The sequence below is a fragment of the Cyprinus carpio genome, chromosome B22 (genome assembly GCF_018340385.1).
Source record: "Cyprinus carpio isolate SPL01 chromosome B22, ASM1834038v1, whole genome shotgun sequence".
In the NCBI taxonomy this organism is placed as follows: Eukaryota; Metazoa; Chordata; class Actinopteri; order Cypriniformes; family Cyprinidae; genus Cyprinus; species Cyprinus carpio.
Genome location: NC_056618.1, coordinates 29,287,214 through 29,314,944, shown reverse-complemented (window position 1 = coordinate 29,314,944; position 27,731 = coordinate 29,287,214). Strand labels below are relative to the sequence as shown.

At 38.8% G+C, this 27,731-nt stretch overlaps 2 protein-coding genes across 5 annotated transcripts; one reads left to right on the top strand and one right to left on the bottom strand.

The window, feature by feature from the left end:
- Nucleotides 1-182: 182 nt before the first annotated feature.
- LOC109063141 (85/88 kDa calcium-independent phospholipase A2-like) lies at nt 183-18,574 on the bottom strand. Of its 2 annotated transcripts, XM_042749138.1 has the most exons (17): nt 18,440-18,574; nt 14,253-14,467; nt 13,794-14,009; nt 11,653-11,818; nt 11,381-11,568; nt 11,205-11,301; nt 10,935-11,117; nt 10,714-10,822; nt 8,779-8,895; nt 7,092-7,181; nt 6,852-7,016; nt 6,550-6,700; nt 4,562-4,698; nt 3,983-4,137; nt 1,886-2,053; nt 1,657-1,730; nt 183-1,395 (listed from the first exon to the last, which is right to left on the bottom strand). In XM_042749138.1, the coding sequence occupies exons 2-17, from the start codon at nt 14,459-14,461 to the stop codon at nt 1,251-1,253; spliced, it is 2,370 nt and encodes a 789-aa protein (XP_042605072.1). In that variant the 5' UTR covers nt 14,462-14,467; nt 18,440-18,574; the 3' UTR covers nt 183-1,250. The 2 variants fall into 2 exon arrangements, with proteins under 2 accessions (XP_042605072.1, XP_042605071.1); XM_042749137.1 differs by lacking the exons at nt 8,779-8,895; nt 13,794-14,009; nt 14,253-14,467; nt 18,440-18,574 and adding an exon at nt 4,321-4,395 and having other exon boundaries at nt 11,653-11,801.
- Nucleotides 17,977-26,272, top strand: cbx6a (chromobox homolog 6a). 3 transcript variants are annotated; one of them, XM_019083304.2, is made up of 7 exons: nt 17,980-18,108; nt 19,472-19,655; nt 20,257-20,300; nt 21,149-21,214; nt 21,576-21,642; nt 21,770-22,759; nt 23,245-26,272. In XM_019083304.2, exons 2-7 carry the CDS (start codon nt 19,587-19,589, stop codon nt 23,245-23,247), a joined length of 1,239 nt encoding a protein of 412 aa, XP_018938849.1. In that variant the 5' UTR covers nt 17,980-18,108; nt 19,472-19,586; the 3' UTR covers nt 23,248-26,272. The 3 variants fall into 3 exon arrangements, with proteins under 3 accessions (XP_018938848.1, XP_018938849.1, XP_018938850.1); XM_019083305.2 differs by having other exon boundaries at nt 17,982-18,108; nt 21,770-22,735; XM_019083303.2 differs by lacking the exon at nt 23,245-26,272 and having other exon boundaries at nt 17,977-18,108; nt 21,770-23,221.
- The last annotated feature ends 1,459 nt before the right edge of the window (nt 26,273-27,731 follow it).

The following is a 27,731-nucleotide window of genomic DNA, read 5'->3' as shown; positions in this document are numbered from 1 at the left end:
TTAGTATACGGAATAATAACAATACTAAATAAACTTGAATACTATTACATAATTAACTTTTTTTTAGCTGATTAGATTATCATAAACCCTGTTTATTACAATATACACACTGAAAAAGAAAGATATATAAACACTCACTCTGAAATTGCAAATTAAGTACAAAGAAACTGTAAAACATTGAATTAAACATGAAATTTGTACAATTTTATTTCACATATAGAAAATACCAGACCTAATCCCAGTTTGAATAAACAATTGTGCTTTTTATTTGAAGTTAATATCACTCAAGTAAATGTTTCAAATCAGTGCAACAGCAGCAGGTTATATACGTATAAAGTGAATCAATGCTTATTTTGGTCTCTGAACAACAGATCTTCAGTGTTAAGTATAAATTATCACCAAGTTTTGTTTTTGTTTTTTTGTAGAAAAATGAACTGTAAATTTGTAATCAATATACCCAACAAAAATACAACAAGGCTAATGAGAAATACAAAAGGTTTTCAAGTTATTCTTGATGCATATTTGTTGTTAAATACGTCAGTATATTATAAATGATCTTAGTTCATCATTTCTACACTTCACAGACAGAGAATTTATCAGTTGCAGCTTAAAAATGTTCAAGTATGCAAGGTTACATATGACAGATTGTGCAAAAAAACAAGGCAAATAACACACGAGAGACATCACACAGGAACGCTATGAAGATCATTTCCAAGTGTATAGATTAGTGCATAACAAATAGTAAACGCAAAGAAGTACTCAGTTTTCAATCACAGTGGCTATACTTTGACCCATGACTCTCACAAGAAGATTCCAGAAGAAATGTGTCAGTTTCTCTATAAATGTCACACATGATAAAAGCAACAAAATTAATGCATATATTGATAAATAATGAGTACAAACATTGCTTCCTTTTTAGTTCACCTTAATGCATATGTCAAACACAGAACATGTTAACAGAGCAGTTTAGCACTCTGAATTCTTCATGTATGTTGTTATACTGCATTAACCTTGGTCCAGTTTGGTATTTATGACATATGGGGAAAGCATGTTATAATTAAATATATATTTTTATAAATATTCTGCCTTTAAATAAATCGAACATGTCAGAACAACATACACACACACACACACAAACACACACACACATACACACCAATGTAAACAGATTCATTATTTGTATTAGATAAATCATTTATGCATTTTAAGCATCCAAACCCTGTTGATCAGCTTCAGTCTGGAAGCTGTTGTCAGAGCTGCAGCAGCTGCTGGGAGAGGGTCTGTATGACATCTCTGTGCTCGTACAGGTACATCTGAGTCTCCCACAGCATGTCAACTAACACGGCGTCACTGACCTCATCCAGCATCACCTCCTGAGACAGCTGAGGACTCAACCTGACATGAAACGTGAAAAGGAAGGAAGGAAGTGGAGGGAATGAAAGTGAATAAAAAAGTAGAAATGAAATTGAATATGTATAAATGACAGGGAACAAAATGATAGGACATGACAATACAGAAAAGAAGAGAGTAAAATGAAAGGACAGACAGAAGGGACAGAATAGCATTATTACCTCACAGAGCAGAAAGACTGCAGAGATTTTCATAAGCTGTAACATAACCATTCAAATAAGGCTATGAATGAGGGTCATGACTGACCTGTGGTAGTTTATATCGGCCATCTCACACCAGGCTCGTGCTCGGTCCACTGCACACCCATCCGAGTCTGTACACTGCCATAAAAAACAAAAATAACGCATCTAATGAAAAATACCACCAGCACAACAACCAACCAGCACAAAAAAGTGCCTACAACTTGGACCTAAAGCAATGCTACTTCTAAACAAGTGACTGAAGGTTTTTGTGAAGTTTAAATATGTAAACTCACACAGTCCACAAGCATCTTGCCCAGTTCTCTGACACCAACAAAGGTCTTGGCCAGCTCCAGTGGATTCGAAGGCCTGAAAACGTCAACCGAGTTCACCGCCACCTGAGGAGGTTTACCGGTGCCCAATGAGACGACCACACCTAACCTGCACACCTCTGATTCACGGCCCTGATGGAGCGAGAAAAAGATGGCCACCATTTCAACAATGTCCAGAGGACTCTATTCAGGGTTGACATTGTGTTTCATTTGAAGCGGAAAAGTAGTAGTCCGTTTAATAGACTGTAGTGTTAATGCAACCAATCCTGGTCCTGGACGTCCAGTGTCCTGCAGAATTTAGCTTCAACCAGTTAAAATAAACTTGTCTGGAAGTTTCTAGTAAGTTTGAAGACCTGGTTAGCTGGTTCAGGTGTGTTTAATTAGGGTTGGTGCTAAATTTTGCAGGACAGTGACCTTTCAGGAACAAGTTTGGACACCTCTGTTTAAATCCCAAAGTACACATCAGTTTTGATGTGAATGTTTAGCATATGCATGCAGCCAAACTCAACAAATAGTCTTTTACTGCTTTTCCACTAGGGCTGGTGCTGGAGCCGGTGCTCGGCTAAGAGTGGCACTCGTTCTGAACCAGCTCGTTTTTCCACTGGCAGGGAGCTGAAGCTTCTCCGTCACCAACCTGTGACTGGAATCACTTGTTATCTCTTGTGGAATGAGAACGTTGGTTTCTACTGCCAACCACGGCTGAGTTGACATGATGAAAAAAAAAAAAGCTGGTTCAGAACCAGAATCTGGGCACTGGCCCAGGATTTTTTTTAAAGTGGAAAAACGCATCCAGGTTCAAAATTGGGCTCTAGCACCAGCCCTGATGGAAAAATGGAAATAGTCAGCTCCAGTTGATAGTGTGCGCAAACACAGGCTACTGACACATGCGCACTAGAAAGTTTCATCCTTGTCCAATGTCTGCACTATTTCTCTTTAGAAGTTATGACCAATAAAAATGTTTGTACATTTTAAACTAGAGTTGCGGGTATGTCTTGCCCCTCAAACGTGGCCGTCTATTGTTTTTGCTTCCCCAGTGGTTTGAGGTTGTACAGAGTAACAGAGTATGTATGGTTTAAAAACTAAAAATAAAAAACTACTTTGCACAAACCACTGTAAAAAAAAAAAAGGCCGTACATTTTACGGTAAAAGACTGTAAAAAATGCTACAGTACAAACCTGTTAAATGGTTAACGGTAAATTCCTCTACTATATACGGTGAAAAACTGTATTGGACATTACATGTAATTTTACGGTAGTATACAGTTTTTGCAAGTGAAAAAGAACATAATTTACAGTGAATAACTGTAAATTGACATTCCCAGAATTCCCTGTGTTACATTTGATTTTTTTTGTTGTTGAAATAACTATGTTTCTCCTTAGTTTTGTACATTAGGGTTGTATGTTACCCCTAATGTTATTAAATTAATGTTTATTGTATTATTTCAGTTTCATGTGTGTTACCATGATGGTGTTTAGTGTTTGTGTGAATGACACTGTGCACCTACTAAATATGTTAGTATTTAAAAGCTGCTTGTGATGGGCTCTGGTTCATCATGTTACTTTCTCAACACCACCTGCATTTGGTGGTTATCAGTGTATTACAAAGGTACAAAACAGATTTCAGTACTTCAACAGGCTGGTTGTATTAACATTATATCAGTTAAAGAAATTGCGGTATTTAACTGTAAATGTAAGTTAAAACCGTAAAACATATAATGTTGCTACCATATTTTTTACGGTAAAATTCTGGCAACCAGTTTTTTTTACAGTAAATTTTACAGAATAGGTACATATTCTTCTGATGGCAAAATTCATTGCTTAAGTAAATACCAAAGTATACTTCGGGTCACATCTGATTTTCAAAACCCATTTGGAGTAATCAGCTGGATTTTTTTAGGATGTACGTATGATTTCTCAGCAAAAAATTTTAAATTATACTAACTAAAACCCATTGTATGAAATATTGGTGATATTACAATGAAACGTGATGTATTCAATTACATTTCTAGCTAAAAGTGAGTCTTTAACACGTAATTCTTATGACCAAATTTATGTATCATACCTGTGCCTTCAGGGCTTTGTTGTACTGGTGTATTTCTGTCATGGCATCTAGCGTTGGGTTATTGGCCAGCAGCCCTCCATCCAGAAAACGGCCCATTGGCCGAAAGTACGTAGGAGCAGCTCCACTGGAGCGGGCAGCACGCCAAACTAATTGCTCTGAGAGAAAGAGAATGTGACTGAGCAAGAGCACAAAAGAGAACCTAGAGTGCACAAGATGATTAGCCTCCCACAAACAAACTAACGACCCTTAGTTCCAATGTGAGGTTTGACTGCGCACCAAACACCAAAACTGTGACCCCTCCATTCCACACACACACTCTTTCTCTGTCACACACACACCTTCATCCGTCACCTTCCTACGCTTTCTGGGAGGTTGAGTATACCCTACTAACAAAAGATCTTCGTCCTCCCATCCTGCAACAGTGACAATGAAGCTTTATGCATCATTTGAGAATGAAGATATCTAAGAAACCCAGAGCACGGCAACATGCTCATAAAGATCAGGATTATGAGTGTTTTTACCGGCACAAAGATAAATAGCGTAACAACATCCCAAGAACGAAAGCACACAAAGATTTACCCTGCGGCACAGTAAGGGGTTGAAATGTGGCTGTAGATGTGTACGGAGGATCTCTTTGCAGGGCTGGTGGGTCGTAATTACGGAACAGATGCAGTTCTCCAGGGTGTCTGTCTGCAAGAACGCTAGTCACCATTAATCTAAAAAAAACAGACAGAAGCTATATTAAAAACATGCATTTTCTAAAGAATATGTGTGATGCTGGCTTGTGCAAAACTCACTGGCTTCATTCCAAATGGTACTAACCTGAAAGCTAAAATGACAAATGGAACAGCCTACTATCTTGTGGATTGTAAAATATAACAAACAATAATTAACAATATTGTGTTTAAAATGTAGGCTACTTTTAAAATATAAAATGTTCACTTAACATTACCTTTTTTGTTGAACTGTTATATAAAATAAATGTCACAGTTGCAATAGTTTGAATATTCAGGGGAAATTGCATTCTTGCTCGTATTTTAAACATGAAAAACAATAACTCGCACAGGGTATGTTTATATTAATATTTGTAATATTTGTTTTTCGTGTTATAAGTGGTACAAATCTACTTTGAAGATACAATGAACAGCAGCGGGCATCCTATAATACACACACTGCTTGTGTGGTTCAGTCAGTTTTAACCGCAAAAGATGAGGTAATTTGATGTCACCTTTTACCGCACAAATACATGCTCTGTTTTAATTTTACTTTAAGGAATGTTAAAGCTCAGCATTTTGTTTGTGTACCCCCTCCGTCACCTCACGTACCCCAGTTTGAGAACCACTGTTCTAGGTGGTTGCTAGAGCATTGATAAGTGTTTAACAGGGAGTTCTAGTTTTCTGCTTGGGCATTGTTAGGGTGTTCTGGAGGTTGACAGGCAGAGGCCACCATTGTAATTTGGTGGCCCGTTTATAAAAAACACCAAAATTTGAAGAAATGGCTGGTTCTATTTACCAGGGTGATGTTACGTTGGTGTAGTTGGTGGTGTGTTCAGAGTCATCCCTAAGACATTTCTAAAGAGTGCTGGGTGGTTGCTACAGTAGGGCATTGCTGGGTTGTAACAGATCATTTGCAAGGGCACAGCTTAGAAGTTTTGGTTTGCTAGGCAGTTGTTAGGGTGTTTCTGGCATTGGTAAGGGCATTGCTAGAATGTTCTGAGTGGTTGCCTATGTGTTTTGGGAAGTTGGTAAGTAGCTGTTAGGCTGTGTGTCCACTAAAGCGTTTTTCCCAAGGCTAATGATTTTTTTTGTGTATTTTTTAAGATGCCAGGAACATGATGAGGTGTTGAACATTTATTTCATGCGGGGAGCTGTGTACTCAAGAGTTGAAGAATGCATGTAAACACAGTGTTGCTTTTTAGTCAGCAAACCAATCACAGTGGAGGAGGGACAGGGCACATACCACACTGACCAACCATCACATTCTGCTTCTACTACGAATGAACACCAATGGGGAAATTAATATTGCTCGTCTCCAAGTATTCATGTCTTTACCAGATGGAATTTCTGGACTACCACAATATTGTTAAGAAATATAAAAAGCAACCATAACGTCTCAACTGAAAACGCTGTGCCGCGGAAGCACTCCCAAGCACTCAAAGCTAGGCTTTTCCAGCTGGCTAAAGATGCTTTGGTGCTGGGTCGTTGCTTGGGTGTTCTGATGGTTTATGGCATGTTGCTTGGTCACTGAAAGGATGTTGTGGGTCTTTAAAAGAGATTAGGTAGGAAGTTCTGCGTATTGGCAAGACAGTTGTTAGGGTGTTTCAGATGGTTACTAAGGCATTGTAAGATGTTCCGAGTGCTAACATTGGTGTTTTGGGTGGTGGCCAATCAGTTGTTATGGTGCTCTGAGTGGTTGCTAGAGCATAGCTTGGGTGTTCTGGTCACTGGAAGGGCATTGCTAGGCAGTTGAAAGGATGATGTGGGTATTTGCTAAATAATAAGTGGTTGCTAGGGTGTTCTGGTTGGGGATGTGTTGTTTGGTTTCATAAAATCCCAAACCTTAAATACCTGGGGTGTGCGACGTCCGTCATCTTGGTATTTTCTCCGAACTCATTCTTGAGAAATTCCTCCAGAGGCCCAGACTCATACGGTCGAGAACCTTTAAATACCTGTTCCTTCATCCTGAAGTACAGACAGCGCAGATACTCCATCGATTTACCTGCTCACGTACACAACGAACACAATTATACTGATGCATGTACACACAGTCACCATATTTTATATTTTATCAAGTGTCATTCTGTTCTGGATGCTGATTGATAAATACGGTGTCATAAATGTACTTAAATACTATATGCTATATCAAATACCGTGTACAATTGCTAGGGCCAGTATGCCGCCAGTGCTAGTCCCAGAAACCCAGTCAAAGAGTTCCCTGATGGGCCGTCCTGCCTCCTTCTCCAAAGTGATCAATATCTGGATCAGAACCAGTCCCTTTATTCCTCCACCGTCTAGACACAGCAATCTGTCAATTTGAGGAAAAGAAAAGCGAGCCAGTGATCAATTCTGTGTAGGCTTGTTTTAACCATGTTGACTGCATGTAACCTACTTCTTGCTTCCTGTCTTGAGTCCATCAACCTCTGCAAATCCACGACTCATGGCCGTGACAGCTACTGCCACATTCAAGATGTCATCAAACCCTGTGGACCAATTATGGGAAAGATATGAAAGCAGTGAACCAAACTGGAGGCAAATTGATTCTATCATAGATTTGCAATACATAGATACCACTGTTATTAAGACGTGTGATACGCAAATTGGAAAGATCAATAAACACCCGTAAACACAAGCAGGCGATGATGCAACCAGCACCATGCTTTGTCAGCACTCTTAACTGTGAAACACTACCCTCTTTTGTCTTGCCAGTTTGCATCAGAGGCTGCACTGTCATGGGATTTATGTCGGTGTATTTATAGTAGGTTGGAGAGTGATTGTTTGAGTTCAACCCAAAATGTTGACCTTTCCAAGACGACAACTGCTGCTGACAAATCTGGATTAGTCAAATGGGGCATCTAGGTATGCAAATCTGGCTTCTATGACCACAGGAAGCTTTAAAGAAAATAAATAGATTTTGAAATACGATTAGCACAGAAATTAAGAAATAAAATGTAAACAAAAAAAAAATATGAATTAAAAATTTAGGAAGTGATGGAAAAGAGGGCAGAAAAAAGAGAGGACACAATTTTGGTGGCCAGTAAGCACTTATTTAAAATTCATGTTTAAATGACAAAAATTGAAGTTAATATTTAAATAGTAATAATTAGTGTTTAAATTTGTACATTAAGCTCCAAAAAGCAGACGGCATATTTATATTTATAAAGTACCTTGAACATTAGCAGAGAAGGCACTCCCAGAATGCTCTGCATTGAGTTCAGCAAAAATATCCATCCAAAAAAGGCGGTCAAAATCAACAGAAATGTCGATTTACTTGTGCGCCAAAAATTGAGTTACAGGGATAGTTTACCCAAAAATAAAAACTACCCCATGATTTACTCACCCTCAAGCCATCCTAGGTGTATAAGACTTTCTTCTTGCAGAGGAATACAATCAGAGTTATATATTTATATAAAAAAATGTTCTGGCTCTTCTGAGCATTATTATGGCAGCGTATAGGGGTCGAGATTTTGAATCCCAAAAAAATGCATCCATCCATCATAAAAAAGTGCTCCACACAGCTCCGGGGGATTAATAAAGGCGTTCTGAAGCAAATCAATGCATTTTTGTAAGAAAAATATACTTATTTAAAACTTTATAAACCGTCAACTCTCACTTCTGCTAACTGTCGTTCATGCGAGACTAGCGGAAGACGTAGAATAGCTCCCGACTGGATTCGTCTAAAAGAAGAAAGTCACCTAGGATGCACCTAGGATGGCTTTACCGTGAGTAAATCATGAGGTAATTTTCCTTTTTGAGTGAACTGTTCCGTTAATTTAACGATTATTTTACAGAATATTTTTGTTTTACACACTTATTAGAGTTTAATGTTGTTAGCTTAGCAACATGCTAACGCCAAAACATTGCTGAAATCAATTTGTGAGTCGAGTCATGTGAGGAACCCCATTTGTATAACAAAGAGTTGTTTCCTACATAGAACGTTCCACTCATTAGGTTGCATTTCATTTAGTATGCTACTGAAATAAAGACTGAAATAAAGACATATAAAGTACAGAATATGACTGAAGGACAGAGGTGAAAGATACTGGCAGGAAAGCTGAACGTTTGGGGGCGGGGCTTTACCTATGCCAGGTGGCGGAGCTTTGTTGACACTCTGGACAGGACTGTTGAGGGAGGGGGGGTGGCACCGCTCGGCCCCTACACTACACAGCATGTTCAAGAGCACCTTACGGTTGGGCCCTCAGCATAAGCGCAGGATAAGACACACACATGCCGCCACACCCACACCATGTACACGGAAGAAAGAAAGAGTATGCACTGACTGAATGCATGAATGAAAACAAAAGAGCATGACATTTCATTCTTGTAGTCAAACACCTACAGTAGATGTGCAAAAACCGTCATGACACGCAAGTGTCACATAGTTTGTGGTAATGATCTCACAAGGATTACTACAGTCACTCAAAACATCAGGACCTAGCAGACAGCTTCTGCTGCTTTTTCCAGAGAATATCTACTGTAGGCTCTTTATGATGCTGAAGACATTTCCCACCTTTTTTTCCTATTACATTTTTTTTGGGGAACCTTTTGCAATTAAATAAATAAATAAGTTTTAATAAACTGATAAATAAATACATTTCAAATAAATAATTAAATTCGAAATTATAAATTTTAAAGAAATACATATTTTTAACAATTATTTAATAATAATTAATAATTAATGTTTTAAATAAATACATATTTTTTTATTTTAAATGCATTTTAAACAATTTTTTTACACAAATTGTTATAAATAAATAATTTATTTCTCAAAACATCTTAAGGCTAAAAGTAGCTCATAAATTTTATTTTATTAAATGTAATTATTTTTTTTATTTTTTATTTTTACAAATAATGGGTGTCAAGACTCCTAAATTTTTGTTCTAGGAGTATTTCACAAAGCATTTTAGCTCTAAAACTAGCTCCTAAATCTGTGAAACATTAGTCACTAAGACCAAGCCACAAACTACCCTAAAATGGCTGTTGCCAGCAATCTGCCTCCGAACGTAAACATTTTAGAAACATTTGATGATAATGAGCTTTTAAAAAGGTATCACCTTTGGTTTTGGCGGTTATCCCAACTCCAAATTTTCCTTTGATTATATGCTTGTTTTCATTAACCAGTTGGGCAAGAAGTAACAGCAGTTCTTGCGTTCAGTTTGGTTTTATCTTACGTTTGCATGTCTTACTATCACCCATGGTTATTCTACTCTGTTTATTAAAAGGCAGTTTATATGCATATTCATTAATATATTTACGAGAAACATACAGGCTGAAAATTAGCTGAGCATATTCTTATATATTATATTGTTTAATTAGTGACACTTAGCCTGCATTTTAAAATCTTTAACTAAATGTGGCAATTTAACATTTTTATTTTTAACCCTTTTTTTAAATACGGCAACATAATATCACGCTCTACAATATTTCTATGAATAAATCTCTGACAGAGACTATCAGCCGATCACTGTGTGCATAGTAAGTATGCGGACATCATCCATAACAACGAGGTCAAGCCCACCCTTACTCTTAGATTAAGATTCTCTCTATTCCATATTAAAAGTTGGTCTCAGCAGCTTTGTGAATAGGTTTTAAGAGAAAACTCTTAGCAAAAATTTTTTATAGCTGTTTAGGAGAACTCTTAGTGGTAAGATAAAACGTTTTGTGAATACGGGCCCAGGTGTCTTTAAAAACATGAAATATACTACGAATGGCTAAAAAATGAAACACCTCACCTTTAAAGCAAAACCAAAGCAAATCATTAGTGAGTCAACAAATGAACTGCACACAAACTTGCATTGTATATATGCATATCAACAAAGTTTATGATGGTTTATGGTTATGGATAATGTAATGCTTGCATGCAAACTCCTCAAAAGATGTCATGCAGCACACTTAGACAATGGACTCTGTGACATTGTGCAACTTGAAACTGTAAGGGCTTGAATACATTGGCGACTGTTCTGCTAGCCTTTAATCTGATGTCTAATCTCACATCTCTCTCTCTCTCTCTCTCACCCTTGCTGGTACGAGCAGCGATGAGTCCCGGTGTCTCTCCCAGATCATTATGAACCTCGACATCTGCTCCAAACACCATGAGAGCTTTGATCAGGTCCATGCGGTCCAACTGTGGGCCCAGAGGATACAGCATACAAGACAAAACAGAATATACATATATATTGAGGTGAAATACGAGCCAGAAGTGTTCTTGACAGGCTTTAGGAAATTCTCTCTTATACCTTCATGGCGAGGTGCAGTGCTGTGTTTCCATCCTGACCCTTAATGTTGGGGTCGGCTCCATGGGTCAGCAGTGTCATTGCGGCCTCAAAGCGCCCCCTCTTGGTCAGGATGTGTAACGGACTCTCTCCAGTCTTACTCAGGTAGTTGACGTTACAACCTCGGTCCAGCAGCACACGGCTCATCTAGAGAGAGAAAACACAGGACAGTCAAATAACTAACTAACTTAGAATTCCTCAGGTACAAAAAAAAAAACAGGAAGTATTCCTGACCTCGGCAGTCTTGGCCCAGTGAAGAGGCGTTCCACCGTAAATCGGATCCTCCGCCAGAAGTTGATTTGGGTTGGTGTTTAAAATTGCTTCAGCACAACTGAAGGAGAGAGACTGTGTTAGAAGCCCACATGTGAATTAAAAAATTAAAAAGTAAAGAGACGATTCTTGTTCCGCACCTTTTCTCACTAAACTTCATGGCAGTGTGGATTGGATAGCCATTGCTTCCCATGATGTCACAGCAGGCTCCGCCCACAAGCAGGCCCTTGACCGCCTCGACCCTCCCGAGACGGCATGCAATGTGCATTGGTGTTTCCCCGGCGGCGTTCAACTCGTTCACACCCACGCACATCCGTGCACACAAAACCTACGAGCAACAAAAATACACAATCACAGACACCCGAATTTGGCATTCAGCAGATTGTATATAAGCCCTAAGTTGACCTCTCACCTCTATTATAACTGCGGAGTCTTGTTTAGCAGCGCAGTGCATGGGCGTCTCTCCGTTCTTGTCCTTGATGTCCGTGCGAGCCTGACACTCCTCCAGGAGCTCACGCACGCAGCCCACATCTCCTCTCTCGCACGCCAGGTGCAGCGTATTCTGACAATGCTCCACACTGCCTATCATCTTAACACAATATTCCAAAAAAAAACAGAAAAATATTCACAAAATAATAAAGATTTTATTCTTAGAAAAGAGTGCAAAATAGGCAGCAGATAAGAAATGGACGTCCTGTTGTGTGACATGTTAAAGGTGCTGTATGTAAGATTTTGACTCAACTAAAGCATAAAAATACCATAATATGTTTGCAGATATTTAAGAAAGATAAACATACTTGTTTATCTGAAAAACAATGCTACAGTCACTTCTTCTCCTTTGAAAATGTGTGTTCTGGGCTGGAATGTCGATCTTTGTTTTGGTTTGTGAAACCCGCCCACTGCCAGTTTACCCAACTGTATTTCAGCACCCCGGGTTGCCAGTTGGCGGAAAACACTTTTCCAATATTTTGAATTTAGACTGCAATACCTAGTTCAACCACTTGGTGTCAATCCTACAAACAGCACCTTTAAACTCTGTGGAAAACCATTGTAAAGTTGTATTCTGTTGATTATTTCTATATTTTTAATTTAACTTTATGACGAGATGAATTTACTTCAACATGTAAGGGAAAATCAACGGCTAGCTGTGCATTAAACGATTTGAATGCACGACGTGGAGGCGAAGAACCACCCGACGCGCAGCTGAGGTAAACGATAAAAATGACGGTTCTTTTCATCAGTTACAACTTGTTAGATGTCATTATGGTTACCAATGTTTATAGGAAGCACATTAATATAGAACGTGATTAAACTGACCTGGAACTAACTGTGCAGTTAAATGAATTTAATCAACACCTGCCAGCCAATCAGAATCAAGTATTCAGACAGACCATGGCTTAAGTGCTGATAACGGTTTATAGCTAACTGTTTAAATTTATTCCCTTAATATTTCTCTTCCGTACAAACAAAAAAAAAAAAAAAAAAAAAACAATAATGAAAAAGAAAACAAACTTATTTTTAAACAAACTAGTTGTTTTTGAAAGTCTTTTAAATAAAATAAACAAAATAAAGCTTTTTATTTTATTGATTTTTATTGATGACTGCAGAGTTAATATTTTAATTATAGGTCTATAATTAATTGTATAATAGACCTGCTTTAAAAGACCTTTCTTAAAACATTTTAATTGAGGAGTAAATAGCCTTATCTTTTGTTATCCTCACGGCGCGTCAGTTATGCGGTAATATTGCGGGGCAAATTAATTGTAATTATAATTTAATAGGCTAATAAAAATTAATAATAAAACAATGTAATAATAATAATAATAATAATAATAATAATAATAATAGGCCTAATAAAATTAAGAATGTAGCAGGCCTACATTTCATTAATTAAAAATGCTAAATCCTCTTAATATTGCCAATAATTGATGTTCTTGACAATATCTCTGGCTATCGCCGATACAAGATCATCACAACCCAGCAAGGGCCGGTTATTGCGGGGCCTTTCGTAGTGCGTCCCCTAAACAGCACGCTGCCTGTTACGTCGTTTGGACTGCCTTGTTGAGCGCAGTGGCACTGAGAACATTATATTTCACAGACTTATATGCCAAGTTCACACTGCACGATTTTAGCCCTGTTTTTCACTCGCAGACAGGTTTTGCGAAATCGCTGACAAATGTACGAATTCAGGGGCAAATCGGTGCTCGTTCACGAGAGTGACAATCATGCAGTGTGAATTATCAAATATACGTGATCTGAGAGAAACCGCTGACGCCCGTGATATATTTGGCATGCTAAATATCTGGACCTGTCTGCGATTCAAAATCCTGCTGTGTGAAATGAGTTCTGACTGAAACATACATCGCAGATGACCTACAGCCAATGAGAGAGCAAGATACAGGGCAGCGGGAAGTTTGGGGAGGACCTTTTTTTTTACAAGTCGTACTGATCCCAAACTTTTGAACAGTACATTTAATATAATTAAAAATTGAATGTGAAAACTTCTCAGTTACAGTGTATGTGATCTTTGAACTTTGTCCTTTGATGTCTCACCTCAAAACGTAATTGTGTTTGAGACAGTCTCTCAGTCCAGTATCCACGGCGATGTGAGCCGAGCTCCAGTCGGGATGATTCTGCATGCAGTCCACAATTGGCTGGAATATTTCAGGTTTCAGTGGTGGGCGGAGCATCTCATAAAATGGGCGGAGTTTGAGGGCGTACTGAGGAAACCAATTCATGGCATCTTCCTCTGAAGCTACCTGGAACATCCTGAGCACAAAGATATCAAAATCACAGTTCCAGTCATTCTGGAAACCCACAAATGATGAGAAAATGAAGTGGATGAAAATGAAAAGCCATTTTCAGGGCGGTGGCTGATGGGTAAGTAAATCTGTTCGACATATTGTGAAGCAATATGGGAGTTTTTGCAAGATTATGATGAAATCACAGGACCCTAGAGACTTTTTACAGGATGGTCACGCTGTATTATAAAGCTTAACTTAAGGGTCTCACCTCAGAGCTACAGATGGAGACTCGGGGCAGAGAAGCAGGCAGTCCCATGAATGGCTCTGTTGGTTCTCGTACAGGACCAGCCTGCCCTCCTGTTTCAGTAGCACTTTGCCATTATAATCGGACAGCTGCACATCCCTCACACGGTACGGGTTGGAGAACAGAGTCGACACGGAGCTCACCGTGTTCAGGATACGGCCCAGGAACTGCATGGTTACCTGGAGTAAGAGAGGGAAGTGGAGGGTTCTCATCTCATTTGACAAATCACATAGGCTAATTTTGAGATTTTTGGTTAAGTATCTTAAAATAATAATAATAATAATAATAATAATACAAAATAATAACAATTAATTGTACCTTCCCTCTTCCATATTAATATATATCTCCTGATTTTTTTTTAAACTTTTTTTAACTTTTAAATTTTATGGGCCTCATACATGGTCATATGATGCGATTTCTATTGTTCCTTTTCTTCAGTGTGTTATGTAGCTATTTGTGCATGTTTAAGATCTGCAGAGTTAAAAGCTCAAAGTCTCCAGCAAAATGATTTATTCTATCTAAAAGAGAAAGCTAATCCAGACCAGGCTCAAACGCCTCGTTCAAACACGCCCCCACGTCTATGTCACGATGTGGAAATATTTGCATAATGCCGCCCAAATGTTCACGCAAAGAAGGCGTGGTTTCAGTAACCGAAGTTAGTGTTGAAGCAGTCATGTCAGGGAGATGCTGTGTGTTTCTGTGCGAAAGCAAAAGCACTTTATTTGGCCTTCTGAAAGTAGATGCAATGAGGAATCATTGGTTAAGATTTATTTACAACAGAACAACCCAGATGTCCGAATTTGTGCAACGCATTTTATGGACGACAGTTTTATGAACCTAGGAGAGTAGCCTACAAGGCTGGCTGTGCAAAGGCTATTTCTAAAAAAAAAAAAATTAAAAATGGGTCAATTCCGACTTTGCTACGACAATCTGGCGCTTATTCTGAATCAGTGACTGTAAGTATGTTTTCTTAATAGTTTAGGTATTTGTTATTGACTGTTTAAATGCAGAGTTTTGCACCATGTAGATTGTTGTGTTGTGTGTGTGTGTGTGTGCATTAGAGAGTAGAGCTGAAACAACTAATCGATTTAATCGATTAAAATCGATTATTAAAATAGTTGTCAACTAATTTAGTAATCGATTCGTTGCTAAATAATTTTTTATTTGCCGTAAGCGGCTCATTTCGTGCATATTTTAAATCTACGGTGACCAAAGTGTGGCAGTAATGAGCCACCGGAGGTTTTACTCAGCCAGTACAGCAGGAGAAGCAGCGAATAGCCAATAGCTGGCCTCGTTTTATGTCACGTGCTTCACGCACAGCGTCTCTGCAGCATTCAGCGTGATGGGTGAGGCAGGCGGCAGTGGAGTAAGCTCGAGAAAGAAAAAGAAAAAAACGGATTTCTGCGGCAGGAAACATATCCTCTAAAAAGAGAGCAGGAGCACTTTACTTTGAGCCTTCAAAAAAGAGGAGTAACCTGTAAACCGCGGCTGATTTCTGCGGCAGGAAACATATCCTCTAAAAAGAGAGCAAGCCTACTGTTAAACCCCTGAACATTTGGACATGATGTTGACCTTTTTGCACTGCAATGCAAAGTTTTTCCTCAAATAATGAGTGAATAGTGTTCTGCCTCATTTTCCCACAGGTAGTCAAATTCCTGTCAGTTCAGGCATAAGCTGTTTTGTTAACATTTTATCGCTTTATTACATTTTTGAATTTTGCACTGTTATAAGGACCACTACATATTTAAAACCGATGAAAATCACAGTGTGCAAAGACTTTTATTTGTGTAGATTCTGCAGTACAATGTTGTTTGCAAATGTTTAGTCGTAAAAGCTGATAACATTGCTTTTTAACAATTAACATTTAAAGCTTTGTCGTTTACCAGTTCATAATTCAGTCTTGCAGCCTAATTATGACTGACTGAGAGAGGTTAATGTTTAAATGTATTTGAAATGCACTTTTTTCTAAGTATCCACTGCTCTTTTTCACACAGCAGGTTTTTTGTGTGTCCAATTTTTTTTCTGGACAACCTTCTGATGGTTTTTACTTTAAATTTTACTTTAAAATGTGAGTTCCATTCAGGTTTCATGCCACTGGCACTTTGTTCGAAGGATTGTTTACAATTTCACAGCATAAGCTATAAAGCTGTTTCCCAGGTATAAGCTGTGTGTTTACAGGAAAAAAAAATAATAAAATGCAATTTACTCATCTTATTCTTCGTGATAATATGTTCTGAAAGATTCCTTAATAAGCTTTGTTCGGGATGTTAAACTACTTTAGGAGCCCTAAGGACTGCCATGGTGAAAACATTACTTGAAACCTCCTTGTGAAATTTGCTAGAGTATGTATGGGTCAGTGTTTTGATTGCAGAAGAGTTTGACAAAGGATAACCAACACATAATAAAACACAACTCCAGGTATGTTTTTGATGAGGATATGACAATGCAAAATGGTTAAAATCTCTAAAAAAGTCTATGTTGAATGATAAAGACCCTTTGTTAATAATTTACTTGGGGAAAAAATGGGCAAAACTAAAATATAAGTACATAAACCGATTCATCGATTAATCGTAAAAAGAATCGACCGATTAATCGATTAGCAAAATAATCGTTAGTTGCAGCCCTATTAGAGAGAGAGAGAGAGAGACAGGGTCACACAGTGGAGTCAGCTGTCTTAACCGTCCGTGGGTTGTGTACTGCAAACACATATGAGCTTCATCACTGTGTCTGTCACGCAACTCTGTTCCCCTTTCGGCCTTGAACTGATGGTAAAACTAAAGACATTATTAACTTAAATTTATTTTTAAAGATAAAGCTTGCCATTATAGAAAGGGGCGTTACATTTCCGACACGTGCTTGTGGTGTTCGGCCAATCACAATGCACTGGGTCAGTTGGCCAGTCAGAGAAGACTGCGCTTGTCAGAAGGAGGGGCTTTGCTGAAAACGACTCGTTTGAGAGAGGCAGGGCATAGAGGACCTACAATAATGTACAGTATTTGAAAAATAATGTGTTTTGAACATTAAAACATGTCAACATATTCTGTTACACCAAATACACAAAATAATGATCCTCAAAATAGCATCATACGACCCCTTTAATTACTCAATCCTCATGTCGTTCTAAACCTGTAAGACCTTCGTTCATCTTCAGAACACAAATTAAGATATTTCTGATGAAATCCAAGAGCTTTCTGACCCTCCATAGACAGCAAAGCAACCGACACATTTAAGGCCCAGAAATGTAGTAAAAATAATGACTTTATTTAACAGTCGTCTCTTCTTCTCTCTGATGTGCGTTCACGAGTTTTCTTTGTGCACCAGAAGTATTCTCATAGCTTTATAACATTACAGTTGAACCACTGATGTCACATGGACTATTTTAATAATGTCCTTACTACCTTTCTGGGCTTTGAATGTGTCAGTTGCATTACTGTCTATGCATGCTCAGAAAGCTCTCGCATTTCATCAAGGATATCTTAATTTGTGTTCTGATTCTGATCTTAACGGGTTTGGAATGACATAAGGGTGAGTACTTAATGACAATATTTTAATTGGGTGAACTAACCCTTTAAGATGCATGAAGTGATGTACTAATACACTGTATGTCAATGTCCTGCAGAGTTTAGGCAACCCTGATTGGCTGGTTCAGGTGTGGATGGAGCTAAACTCTGCAGGACAGCTGAACCTCCAGGATCAAGTCTGGACACTCCTGCTATTCATCAACAGATCTGGGATTAAAGTAAGCAGGAAGGAGCTGAGGCAAAATTAGTGCTGACCAAAACTGCAACCAAAGGCATCCGCGGGAACGTTTTCTTTGACTGTAAGCGTTCAATATTTGACTGTCTTGATAACGAGTTATGTTTTTAGACGCGTGCACATTCATATCGCAACCGAAATCGTCACCTAAGCTGTTAGCATTTTACCGCTCGCCGTTTATTCGCTGGCTTTTCATTATCATTATAAAACTGACAAAAAACAAAACTCTGCCAGCCACAAACCAGTTGAACAGTCAGTCATCCGTGCACGAGAACTTTATAAGTCATCAGTCAGCACTCGTTTTAAATCCAATAACACAATTAATTCTTAATTCTCCCCGAAATATCAATCCTCTTAATTGTATATTAAATTTTATCCTTCGCTAAACACCTTACCTGGTCGCTATTTCATTGTCCCGAACGGTTACGGATATACAGACTCAGCTGATCGCTGACTTTTGACTGGACACATCAAAGTTCACTGCATCACAACCAACCTTGTGTAAGCTTGATTGACAGACGTAAGAAGCCAATCATCAACCGAGTCTTCAGTGCGCAACCGCGATTCCAGCCAATGAGACTAAGGAGGCGTTTTACGTCGACAGAGGGCGTCCTTTTTTATACGATTTAAAAAAATAAATAAATCCAAAAACCTAAAATAAATATTAAGGAACGTTCTGTATATATTTGTGTTGTCACAAAAAAAAATTCTGGGTAAGAATATGTAATAACGTTCTTGGTTACAAAATAACCAAACGCTGCATTGTAACCTTAGCAGAACGTATGAGAACGCCTGACCTGGAGTAACCTATTTTTTTTTTTTTTTTTCGTTTTTTCTTCTTCTAGCTAATCAGAGATCTAAGATGCATGAACTTGTTTACAAATGATTATAAGTTCGTTAATGATAAATTAGTCAGCAAACCAACAGACAAGAAAAAGTTCGTCATTTTGAACGTTTCTGTTGCTATTGTTCTCATTTCGTTTTGACTGGGAAATATTCATTTATTAAAACAGAAACGTTTCCGAGGCGTTGCAACCAGAACATCTGTGCAACTAACATAATAAATTAACAATAATATATGAAAGTATATGTATGTATATCTCAGTATATATATATATATATATATATATATATATATAAAATATATATATATATATATCCTAATAGATTATACGTTTTTATGTACGAAATCAAAATTATTATTGAATAATTTACTTAATTAAAAAAATTCAATTTATATTTGATTAAAATAATTATAAAAAAGTCACCACTCTCTTACTGAGATACAGTATAGAATAACGAAAACGATTTTTCTCTTTAAAAAGTAAAAAGTAAGAATTTAATCATTTTTATAATTTGTCTTATGTATAAAGACCATATGGGGACATGCTGTAATATTCATAACCCTCCGAACGGCGCGTTCACAGGACCATCGGGGCAAGTTGACCCGAAGCACGTGACAGCGCGGGGTTTGTTGCTGTCACAGATTTGTAAAGTGTAGCGCCGCGAGACAGAGCCGTCTGGAGCGCACACACCGAAAAGATGGAGCTGTCGGCGGAAGGAGAGCGGGTTTTCGCCGCGGAGGCCATCCTGAAGAGTCGCGTTAGGAAAGTGAGTACGAAAGAACGGGGTTTAGCGGGGTTGGGGGTGTTTTTCTCGATGTGAGGTACAGCGAGAGGGTCGTCTTTCGTTTGTCTGGCGATGCGGAGCTTCAAGGCGCCTGCAATGACAAGAGGGGGAGGCCTACGTGCAGATGTTTCCCGATTTAGCGACCCGATACATTTACTTGCATTGTCAGACTGGAAATAACAAGTCGAATGTGGGACATTTGGATATGCAATTTGAGATTTATGTTGTAAAATTGGGTTGTGCTGTGCTGGGAACTGACAGCAGCCCGCTAGAAGAGCAGCAGGAGGAGGCTGAAAAGGGACAAAGTGTCTGGATTGGGTCCATAGCAAAATCAATGCATGCTGGCCGACCCAAGATCGAAAGATTTCAACAATGCACGAGGGTCGAGTAGTTCCAGTACTGCACGGTGTCCTGCCACATGGTTTAAGATGTGCTGTATTAGTGTATATTTGGGTAGACACACTTTACTGAGCCCCAAACATAAAATAAATGGGCATGAGGTTTGAAGTCGAGCACATGTTGCTAATGCATTGTTTTGTTAGTGTTAAATAATGAACATTTTATACTGTTTTTCTCTTTGCAGGGGCGAATCGAGTACCTGGTTAAATGGAAAGGTTGGGCACTAAAGTAAGTGTGTAAAATATAAATATCGCAATGGGTGTATTTTGTATAATGTGTTGTTTGTTTCAGTGTCGAATGCTGTTTTCTTACTTTTTCTGTTGTTTGAGTGGAAAGGGACTTTCTTTGGTTTCACTTACGTCTGTTTCACAGTTTGTGCACGAATAGTGTGTAAGCAAAGCGTAACGCAGCTGCACCTCCATCAACTCTAAAATAAAGTGATTTGTGTGTTACTGCTTTGGATGATTACTTTAAAAACTGCCATGAATTCTAAAATGGTTATAAAATTAATTTTAAACTTGATTGTCAAATCTAATTTACATAAGGATCACGTTTCCACCCAAATGGTGAGTAAATAACAAGTGGACTCAAATTCCAGAGGTATAAACTAATAACATTATGTGAATTAATTCTGATTTACTGAATGGAAAGTGTCTGTGTGCTGATTCCTGTGTGTCACTTTAGCGTGCATTGTGAAACGGGCCTTATCATTGCAGAAGTGCATTGTGGGTAGCTGAAAGGTCAAGCAGTGTTCTGACTTGACATACTTCTAACTGCATTTCTAAAACTATTTTCAATTACATTTTTGACTTGTTGTTATTATTATGCATGCAGTTTTGATTAACTGATTTGACTCTATGGACAACTTTAAAAAAAATGCCGCTTTTATTTGTATTTGTCACATCGTTGGACTAATTAAAAGAACTGCAAAAATGCAGTACTGTAAAAATACAGCATATATAATTATATCACTTTTTAAACTGATTGTACAAAAATCTTGATGTGGGAAGTAAAAAACTTGATATTTCTTAAATACCTGTTACCATTTAAAAGATTTCAAATGTTTTGAAATGTAGACACAGCACATGGGAACCAGAGGAGAACATCTTGGATGATCGACTCATCACGGCCTTTGAGCAAAAGTAAGTTCCACTTAAAGACTTAACTCTTAAAACTTTATTTCTATATAAATTTTGAAAAATGTCGAGAACACAAATATTTATTCTTCATAAAGTATGTATATAGATGGCCAACGGTTCATGTTTTCAATGTAAGAGCCAGGAAAAGATTGTTTACGTTGATTCCTTTTTTTCTCGCTTGATTTATTTTTGCAGCTTTATGCTGCCAGTTTGACTGGAAACTAGTCTCTCTGGTGGATTTTTAAACAAAGATGACATGCATTATGCTTCAAAGCCTTCCATTTTGATTGTTTTGGTTTGGGCTTGACGCTGAAGTGATGTCATATTTTCCTTGGCTTAAATGGTGCTGTCCTACAATTCATAGGGAGCGGGAGCAGGAACTTTACGGCCCAAAGAAACGTGGACCTAAACCAAAAAACTTTGTACTAAAGGTTGGAAGTTTCTTAAAACATTCTTTAAAATGAATCTTATCCATCATATCCATTTCAGATCATATAAATAAACTTTTAGTCTGGTGTTTTAGTACCTCCCAGTCATATTTGCTCTCCACCTATCTAGGCACGGGCACAGGCGGGTGATAGACCTCGGAGCTCAAATACCCAACGCACTCCACCTCGCACCACTGCGAAGCCTCCTGCCTCTTCCTCTGCTGCAAGTGCAGCTCCTCCTCAGCCTTCATCATCCTCTTCCTACAACACTGCTCCAACCCCCAGAGTGCACTCTCTCGCCGCTGCTCATAAACTGAAGAAAGACATCCATCGTTGTCATAGGATGTCTCGGCGACCTTTGCCACGACCCGACCCCCTAGGCGACCCCACAGGATCAACATCGTCATCCCGTCCTCCCATCTCTCCGTTCTCTGAAACTGTCCGCATTCTCAACCGCAGGGTCAAACCACGGGAGGTTAAGCGAGGACGCATAATCGTGAATCTGAAGGTCATTGACAAATCTGAAAACAGTGGAGTAGCAAGTAGAAAGACACCGCAGTCGTTCATGGGGCGGGCGAAAATCCCATCCCGGAATCGCATCATTGGGAAAAAGCATGGGGACATGCCTTACAGGCCTTTCCAGCATCCTATGAAGATGTTAGGCTTCCCGATGTATGGCCAACCATTTGGGCTTAACCCCTGTGGGTCAATGTCCTCCATGGCCAATGACGGATCCAACACCGTAGTCAATCAGAGAGGTGGAGGTTGCTGTGATAGCCATTCCTCTGCAAATGCGCAGAAGTTTCAATATCAGCCTCCACCTTCTCCAACCAGCTCCAGTGGGTCTATCAACATCACCCCTTCACTTCAGAAACAAGCGACTCAACCTGAAGCTCCAACTAAATTGGACTCTGCAGCCTCATCACGTTCCCGAGATGCCTCCCAACCTCACCCAAAGTCCAGCTCTGCTCCATTCCTCCCTTCCTCCCCCTCCTATTCGTCCTCCCCGTCATCCTCTCTTGAAGACGAAGACCAGGGCTCTCCGAATCTCACCACTTCTCGGGGCGGAAAACGGAAACTCCGACATCGAACCCAGGTGGGTCGAGCTTCGGTCTGTCAGGTTAGTGACCGCACTACTGCCCCACTTCCTGAGGAAAACAGGGTGCCAAAAGAGGGGGATCCCGATTGGCACCCTGAAATGGCACCCAGCTGTACCAATGTAGTTGTGACTGACGTCACTACAAACCTACTCACAGTCACCATCAAGGAATTCTGCCATTCGGGAGCTGGTTCTGAACCCTCCTCCCCCTGCCAAGCTGACAACCCACCCTGTCCCACCACAGCTGCCTCTTGAAAGATCCGCCTAAATGTCTCCAATAAAAATATCTGCCCACTAAACCCCAAGAAAACTTGGCATAATTATATTCACACACCCTAAAATAGTTGCCGTTAATGAAATTAAAATGTATTTTTTGGGTGAAAATAAGATATTTTGAAATATTTTTTAAAGGCAGAGATGCTTTCCTTGACTTGTACTTTTTTTAAACAACATGTTATGATGGTTTTGAAGTACTTCATGCTTTCCCCCCCCTCTTTTTTCCCCAGTGATCCTGTCTTTCCACAGCCTCCCCCCCCCAAGTAATTGCACCTTGTCTTGTCACCTCCAGTCCTGTAGAGACCGCCATTCCCATATCTCCAGACCTAAAGCTCAGAATCTACCCAAGAAATGTTGTTCTCAACAGCTTTCTTGGACTCGAGATGTTCCACCAAGACATTTTTAATCTTTTGATGTCCTGAAAATCTCTGATTTTCATTGGGATACTGAACACATGATGCTTTGGAAGTTCAGCCAGTGTGGGTGAAGATCCGCACACGCACTTGATAGATAACACTTGATGTGGCAATATGCCCATTTAGGCATCCAACCCATGCATTGATCTCACCAACCTTCTCCCGTGCTAACGAAGAACCCAAGTCATTGTGAAGCTCGCTGTATCACACAGGCATAGACGTGACTCTATTTATATGCACCAAGCTGCAAAATCCTGAGGACAGTTAAGTTATTTCCTTCTGCTTGAACTCCGCTCCGATCCAGTTGTCTGCTGAGACTCTAAACCGACTCAAGTGTGAATGCTGAGGACTGCATCTGTAGTATGGTACTGTACATTAAACCTTCCACATACTCAACTGCCCACTTGGAGAAGTACCTTCTTATACTTGCCTTCTGACTACAATAGTTTGTGTTTCATGTTATAGTTACTGTATTTTTGGGGCTGATTACCAGAGGTAGTTTCTCTCAGAACTTGATTGGAGGAGTTCAAATACCATTTAGAGACTTTCACACTAAGTGGGTATCAAAAATACCAAATATAACACATTGCCTTGGTTGATGAAACCCTCTTTCGCACTCTCTAATGACACAGTCCGGGACCACGTGTGTTATGTTGGTGACTGCATGTTTTTGGCCCTTGAGCTCATCCTGTGTTGTCTGCAGGTCCAACTGGGCGCTAGCATTGACAATATAGACCTGGGATAAAGTTAGCTTGTTTAGTTAGTAGATGCTAGGGATGTGGCAGTACTTATATTTTGGAATTGGTCCAATACTGGGTACTCATAAAAGTGCTCCTATCTATCTATCTATCTATCTATCTATCTATCTATCTATCTATCTATCTATCTATCTATCTATCTATCTATCTATCTATCTATCTATCTATCTATATCTATCTATCTATCTATCTATCAGGAGATATTGGTATTCACATTATTTAAACAAAAGTGGTTTCTTTGCATCCCTAGTAGATACACCACTTGCTGTCAGTTGTAGTTAAACATTAAAAGAATAGTTCATCCAAAAATGTACATTCTGTTTTAGAATTTTCATTCATTTACTCACCATCATGTTGTTCCAAACCTGTACGATTTGTGGTATGTTTGCCAGAATGTTCCATACTATGAATGTGGATGGGGACTGGAGGCTGTAAATCTCTAAAAAAGAAAAATGACTTGTGCACTGTATTCCAAGAGGTATAAAGCCATTCTATTGCTTCCTGTGAGGAATGGGCTGAAAAAAGTTGGCTTGAAAGCCTTGGCCACCATTCACTTTCATTGTAGGGAAAAAGAACAGCTTGGACATTCTGACAAATAACTCCTTTTATGTTTTACTGAAGAAATGATTCAGAATGCATGAAGGTGGGTACATGACGACAGTTTTCCATGAACACCATTTAATATTTAACATTTTACTGAAAGCTAAATGTTTTAGTTGCTGCATGGTGTAATTTTATTATTTTAGAATTTATTAAAAAGAAGTTGTGGGACGCTTTCCGCTTAGGCTTTTTTGGGCAGTCCAGCAAGCAATATTATAACCTGCCACATCAGGCCTGAAGAAACAGGCTAACACACAGTTTATGGCAGCTAACCTGGTTGTACTGAAGGATGATAAAATGTCAGACTCCACCGGAGGACAAACCTCATTATAAGATTTAATTATAGAACGCAATTAAGTTCCACTTGTAGTCATACAGTTGTCCTCTAATGGAGCATTATTACTCTATCACTGTGCCTTTAGGGAGAAATTAAAACCTTACAACATTTTTTATGATTTTTTTTTTTAACTTTTCCCCAAATTATTTACAAATATTAACAATTTAACAATTTTCAAATATTTTCATATTTTTAGCATGTGTATGTGTGTATATTATAACTTTTTCTTTTAATAACTTTTTAGTGTACAGACTTTCAAACATTAATGTGAACCTATCTACTCTAACGCTTATTTTCTTTTTGAAAAGTTCTTTAAAAGCTTTTTTGTCTATCATAGTCACGTTTATCCCAGGTCTGAAATAATTCATTTTCTGAACATATCCCTGGTGCTGCCCCACGTAGGGCGCCACGTGTGGTACATCTGTACAGTAACTAATACTGAAACATGTGTTGCCTTTAGCTGCTCTGTTGGATCCCATGTTGTTGTTACCTTTGCCTACAGTACAAATTGTTCCACATACAAACAGTCAAGTCCTTGTTTACCTTTATGTCCTTAATGTTAGAAAAAATAGATGTCACTATGGTTTGAAACAATGCAAGATGGTTTCTCCTAAAGAGGTAGCTTAGCACTATGAAAATATGTGGCCTACATTTCATGCAATAGGGCTTGTATTTTAAAGGATGTAGCCACCAGGGACCGTCACTGCACAGACAACAAGAGATTGTTTATAAGGTAAGGATGAAGGTATACTGGAGGTTACTTCCTCAAATTTCAGTGTCTGATGTGTTTTTTGTTCATTTCAAGATGATTTATTAATTTTACCGTGCCGTAGAAATGAATGAAACGTGTTGCCTTTATTTTATAGCCATTGTTGTTCACTTTTATTAGTCTACTTTCAGTTGGGAAGAATGTAGAACCCAAAAAACAGAACTAAGTGTGATTTATAGGAGTCATTTATTTGGTAATGTGTAAGGTTAATGCCATTGATGAAGCTGATTATGATAATGAACTTGATGCTATGACATTGTAATGTAGTGGGTGCATGATTTGAGAACCCTAATTGTACAGGTCATTTAAATGTCATAATGTGTTTGTTGCTTTGTGTGTTTCCTGAAAGAGGCTTTTAATAAAATCACTTTAAAGACACTCATTGCAACCCTTTTTATACTGTTATAACAACTATGTTCTCTTGTTGGTGCTTTTTGCACTTTTAAATCTTAACAGTGTCTGTTCCTACTGTATATACTCTTATTGTGTGGAACAGTGCAGCATGAACATTATCCTTAACATCTCCTTTTGTGTTTTTACGGAAGAAAGTAAGTCATACACAAAGGTGAAAAAATGATGACAGAATTTTCATTTTTTTAAAGGTCATATGCGATTTCAATTTTTCCTTTCTCTTTGGAGTGTTATAAGCTCTTGTTGCATAAAGAAGATCTGTAAGGTTGCAAATACTAAAATCCAAAGAGATATTCTTTATAAAAGTTAAGACTTTTCCATACCCTCCTAAAACGGCTCATTCTAACACGCCCCCAAATGTCTATGTCACTGTGTGGGAAGATTTGCATAACACTGCCCAAATGTTCACGCAAAGAAACAAGGCGTAACTTTAATTCTTGCTGTAGTATTGTTGTTGCTGCCGCTGCCATGTTGTGGAGATGCTGTGTGTTTCATTTTGAAAGCGAAACTACTTTGTTTGGCCTCCAAAATAGGACGATATCCACTTTGTGATGCTTAGAGCTGATCCATACTGGTTGCTGAGGAAATACATCAACTTTGTGCTGTGGATCACCGGATCGGCTTTCACCGTGGAGGAAGTGGAGTCCAGCCCGGGTCATCACGTGGTTGCCGCAAGCTCCTTCGTCGTATCCACTGGGCACGCTGTTCTCAGGTCCGCCGGCCGTTCCTCAGTCAAGCCTGCTGTGTTCCATCGTGAAATTGAAGCTACTTGTTTGTTTTTCCAAAAGAGGACACAACTAGAAATCAGTGGTTAAGTTGTATTTACAATACTGTTCCAGAACATTTCAACCCAAATATTCAGATGTGTGCTGCGCATTTTATGGACAACTTTTCCCTGATCAAAGGCTGTTTTCATAAAGTGAGGCATTTCCAACTTTGCAAGGACAATCTGGCACACAATCTGTAAACGCGAGTTTTAAGCAGTGTAGAGTAGTGCTTGTTGTTTGTCGTTTATCCGATTAGAAATGCAGACATGGTTTTATATTTACGCGGCGCGATACACAACGCGTTAAAACAGTAGAAGTCATTATAATTAGTAATTATGTCCCCAATGAATGCAACAAATGCCTCGTTTGGCAGTATGTTAAGGGACGTAACATTTACTTTGCATGCTTGAGGTATTCAGCCAATCACAACGCACTGAACAGCTGGCCAATCAGATTACACCTTGCTTTTCAGAACAATGAGCTTTGTAAAAATCTATGTGAAAGGCGGAGCTAGAGAGCGCTGTGCAGTTCAAATTGAGAACTTTCTTGCAAGCAAATTATCAGTTGCTGACAATAGTTTGAGCAATAGGCTAGTAATAATGACATTTACCTAACTAGGCTCTGTAAGATGGTTTTTAAACAATAGACTAGTTCTCACG

Coding starts and splice junctions, on each gene's coding strand:
- LOC109063141 (XM_042749138.1), bottom strand. CDS start 14,461: ATGCAGTTCCTGGGCCGTATCCTGAACACGGTGAGCTCCGTGTCGACT. Junction 4,138..4,561: donor ACCCCTTACTGTGCCGCAGG/GTAAATCTTTGT, acceptor TCTTTCTCTCAG/AGCAATTAGTTTGGCGTGCT. Junction 1,396..1,656: donor GCCGATATAAACTACCACAG/GTCAGTCATGAC, acceptor GTTTCATGTCAG/GTTGAGTCCTCAGCTGTCTC.
- cbx6a (XM_019083303.2), top strand. CDS start 19,587: ATGGAGCTGTCGGCGGAAGGAGAGCGGGTTTTCGCCGCGGAGGCCATC. Junction 19,656..20,256: donor TGAAGAGTCGCGTTAGGAAA/GTGAGTACGAAA, acceptor TTCTCTTTGCAG/GGGCGAATCGAGTACCTGGT. Junction 21,643..21,769: donor CAAAAAACTTTGTACTAAAG/GTTGGAAGTTTC, acceptor CCACCTATCTAG/GCACGGGCACAGGCGGGTGA.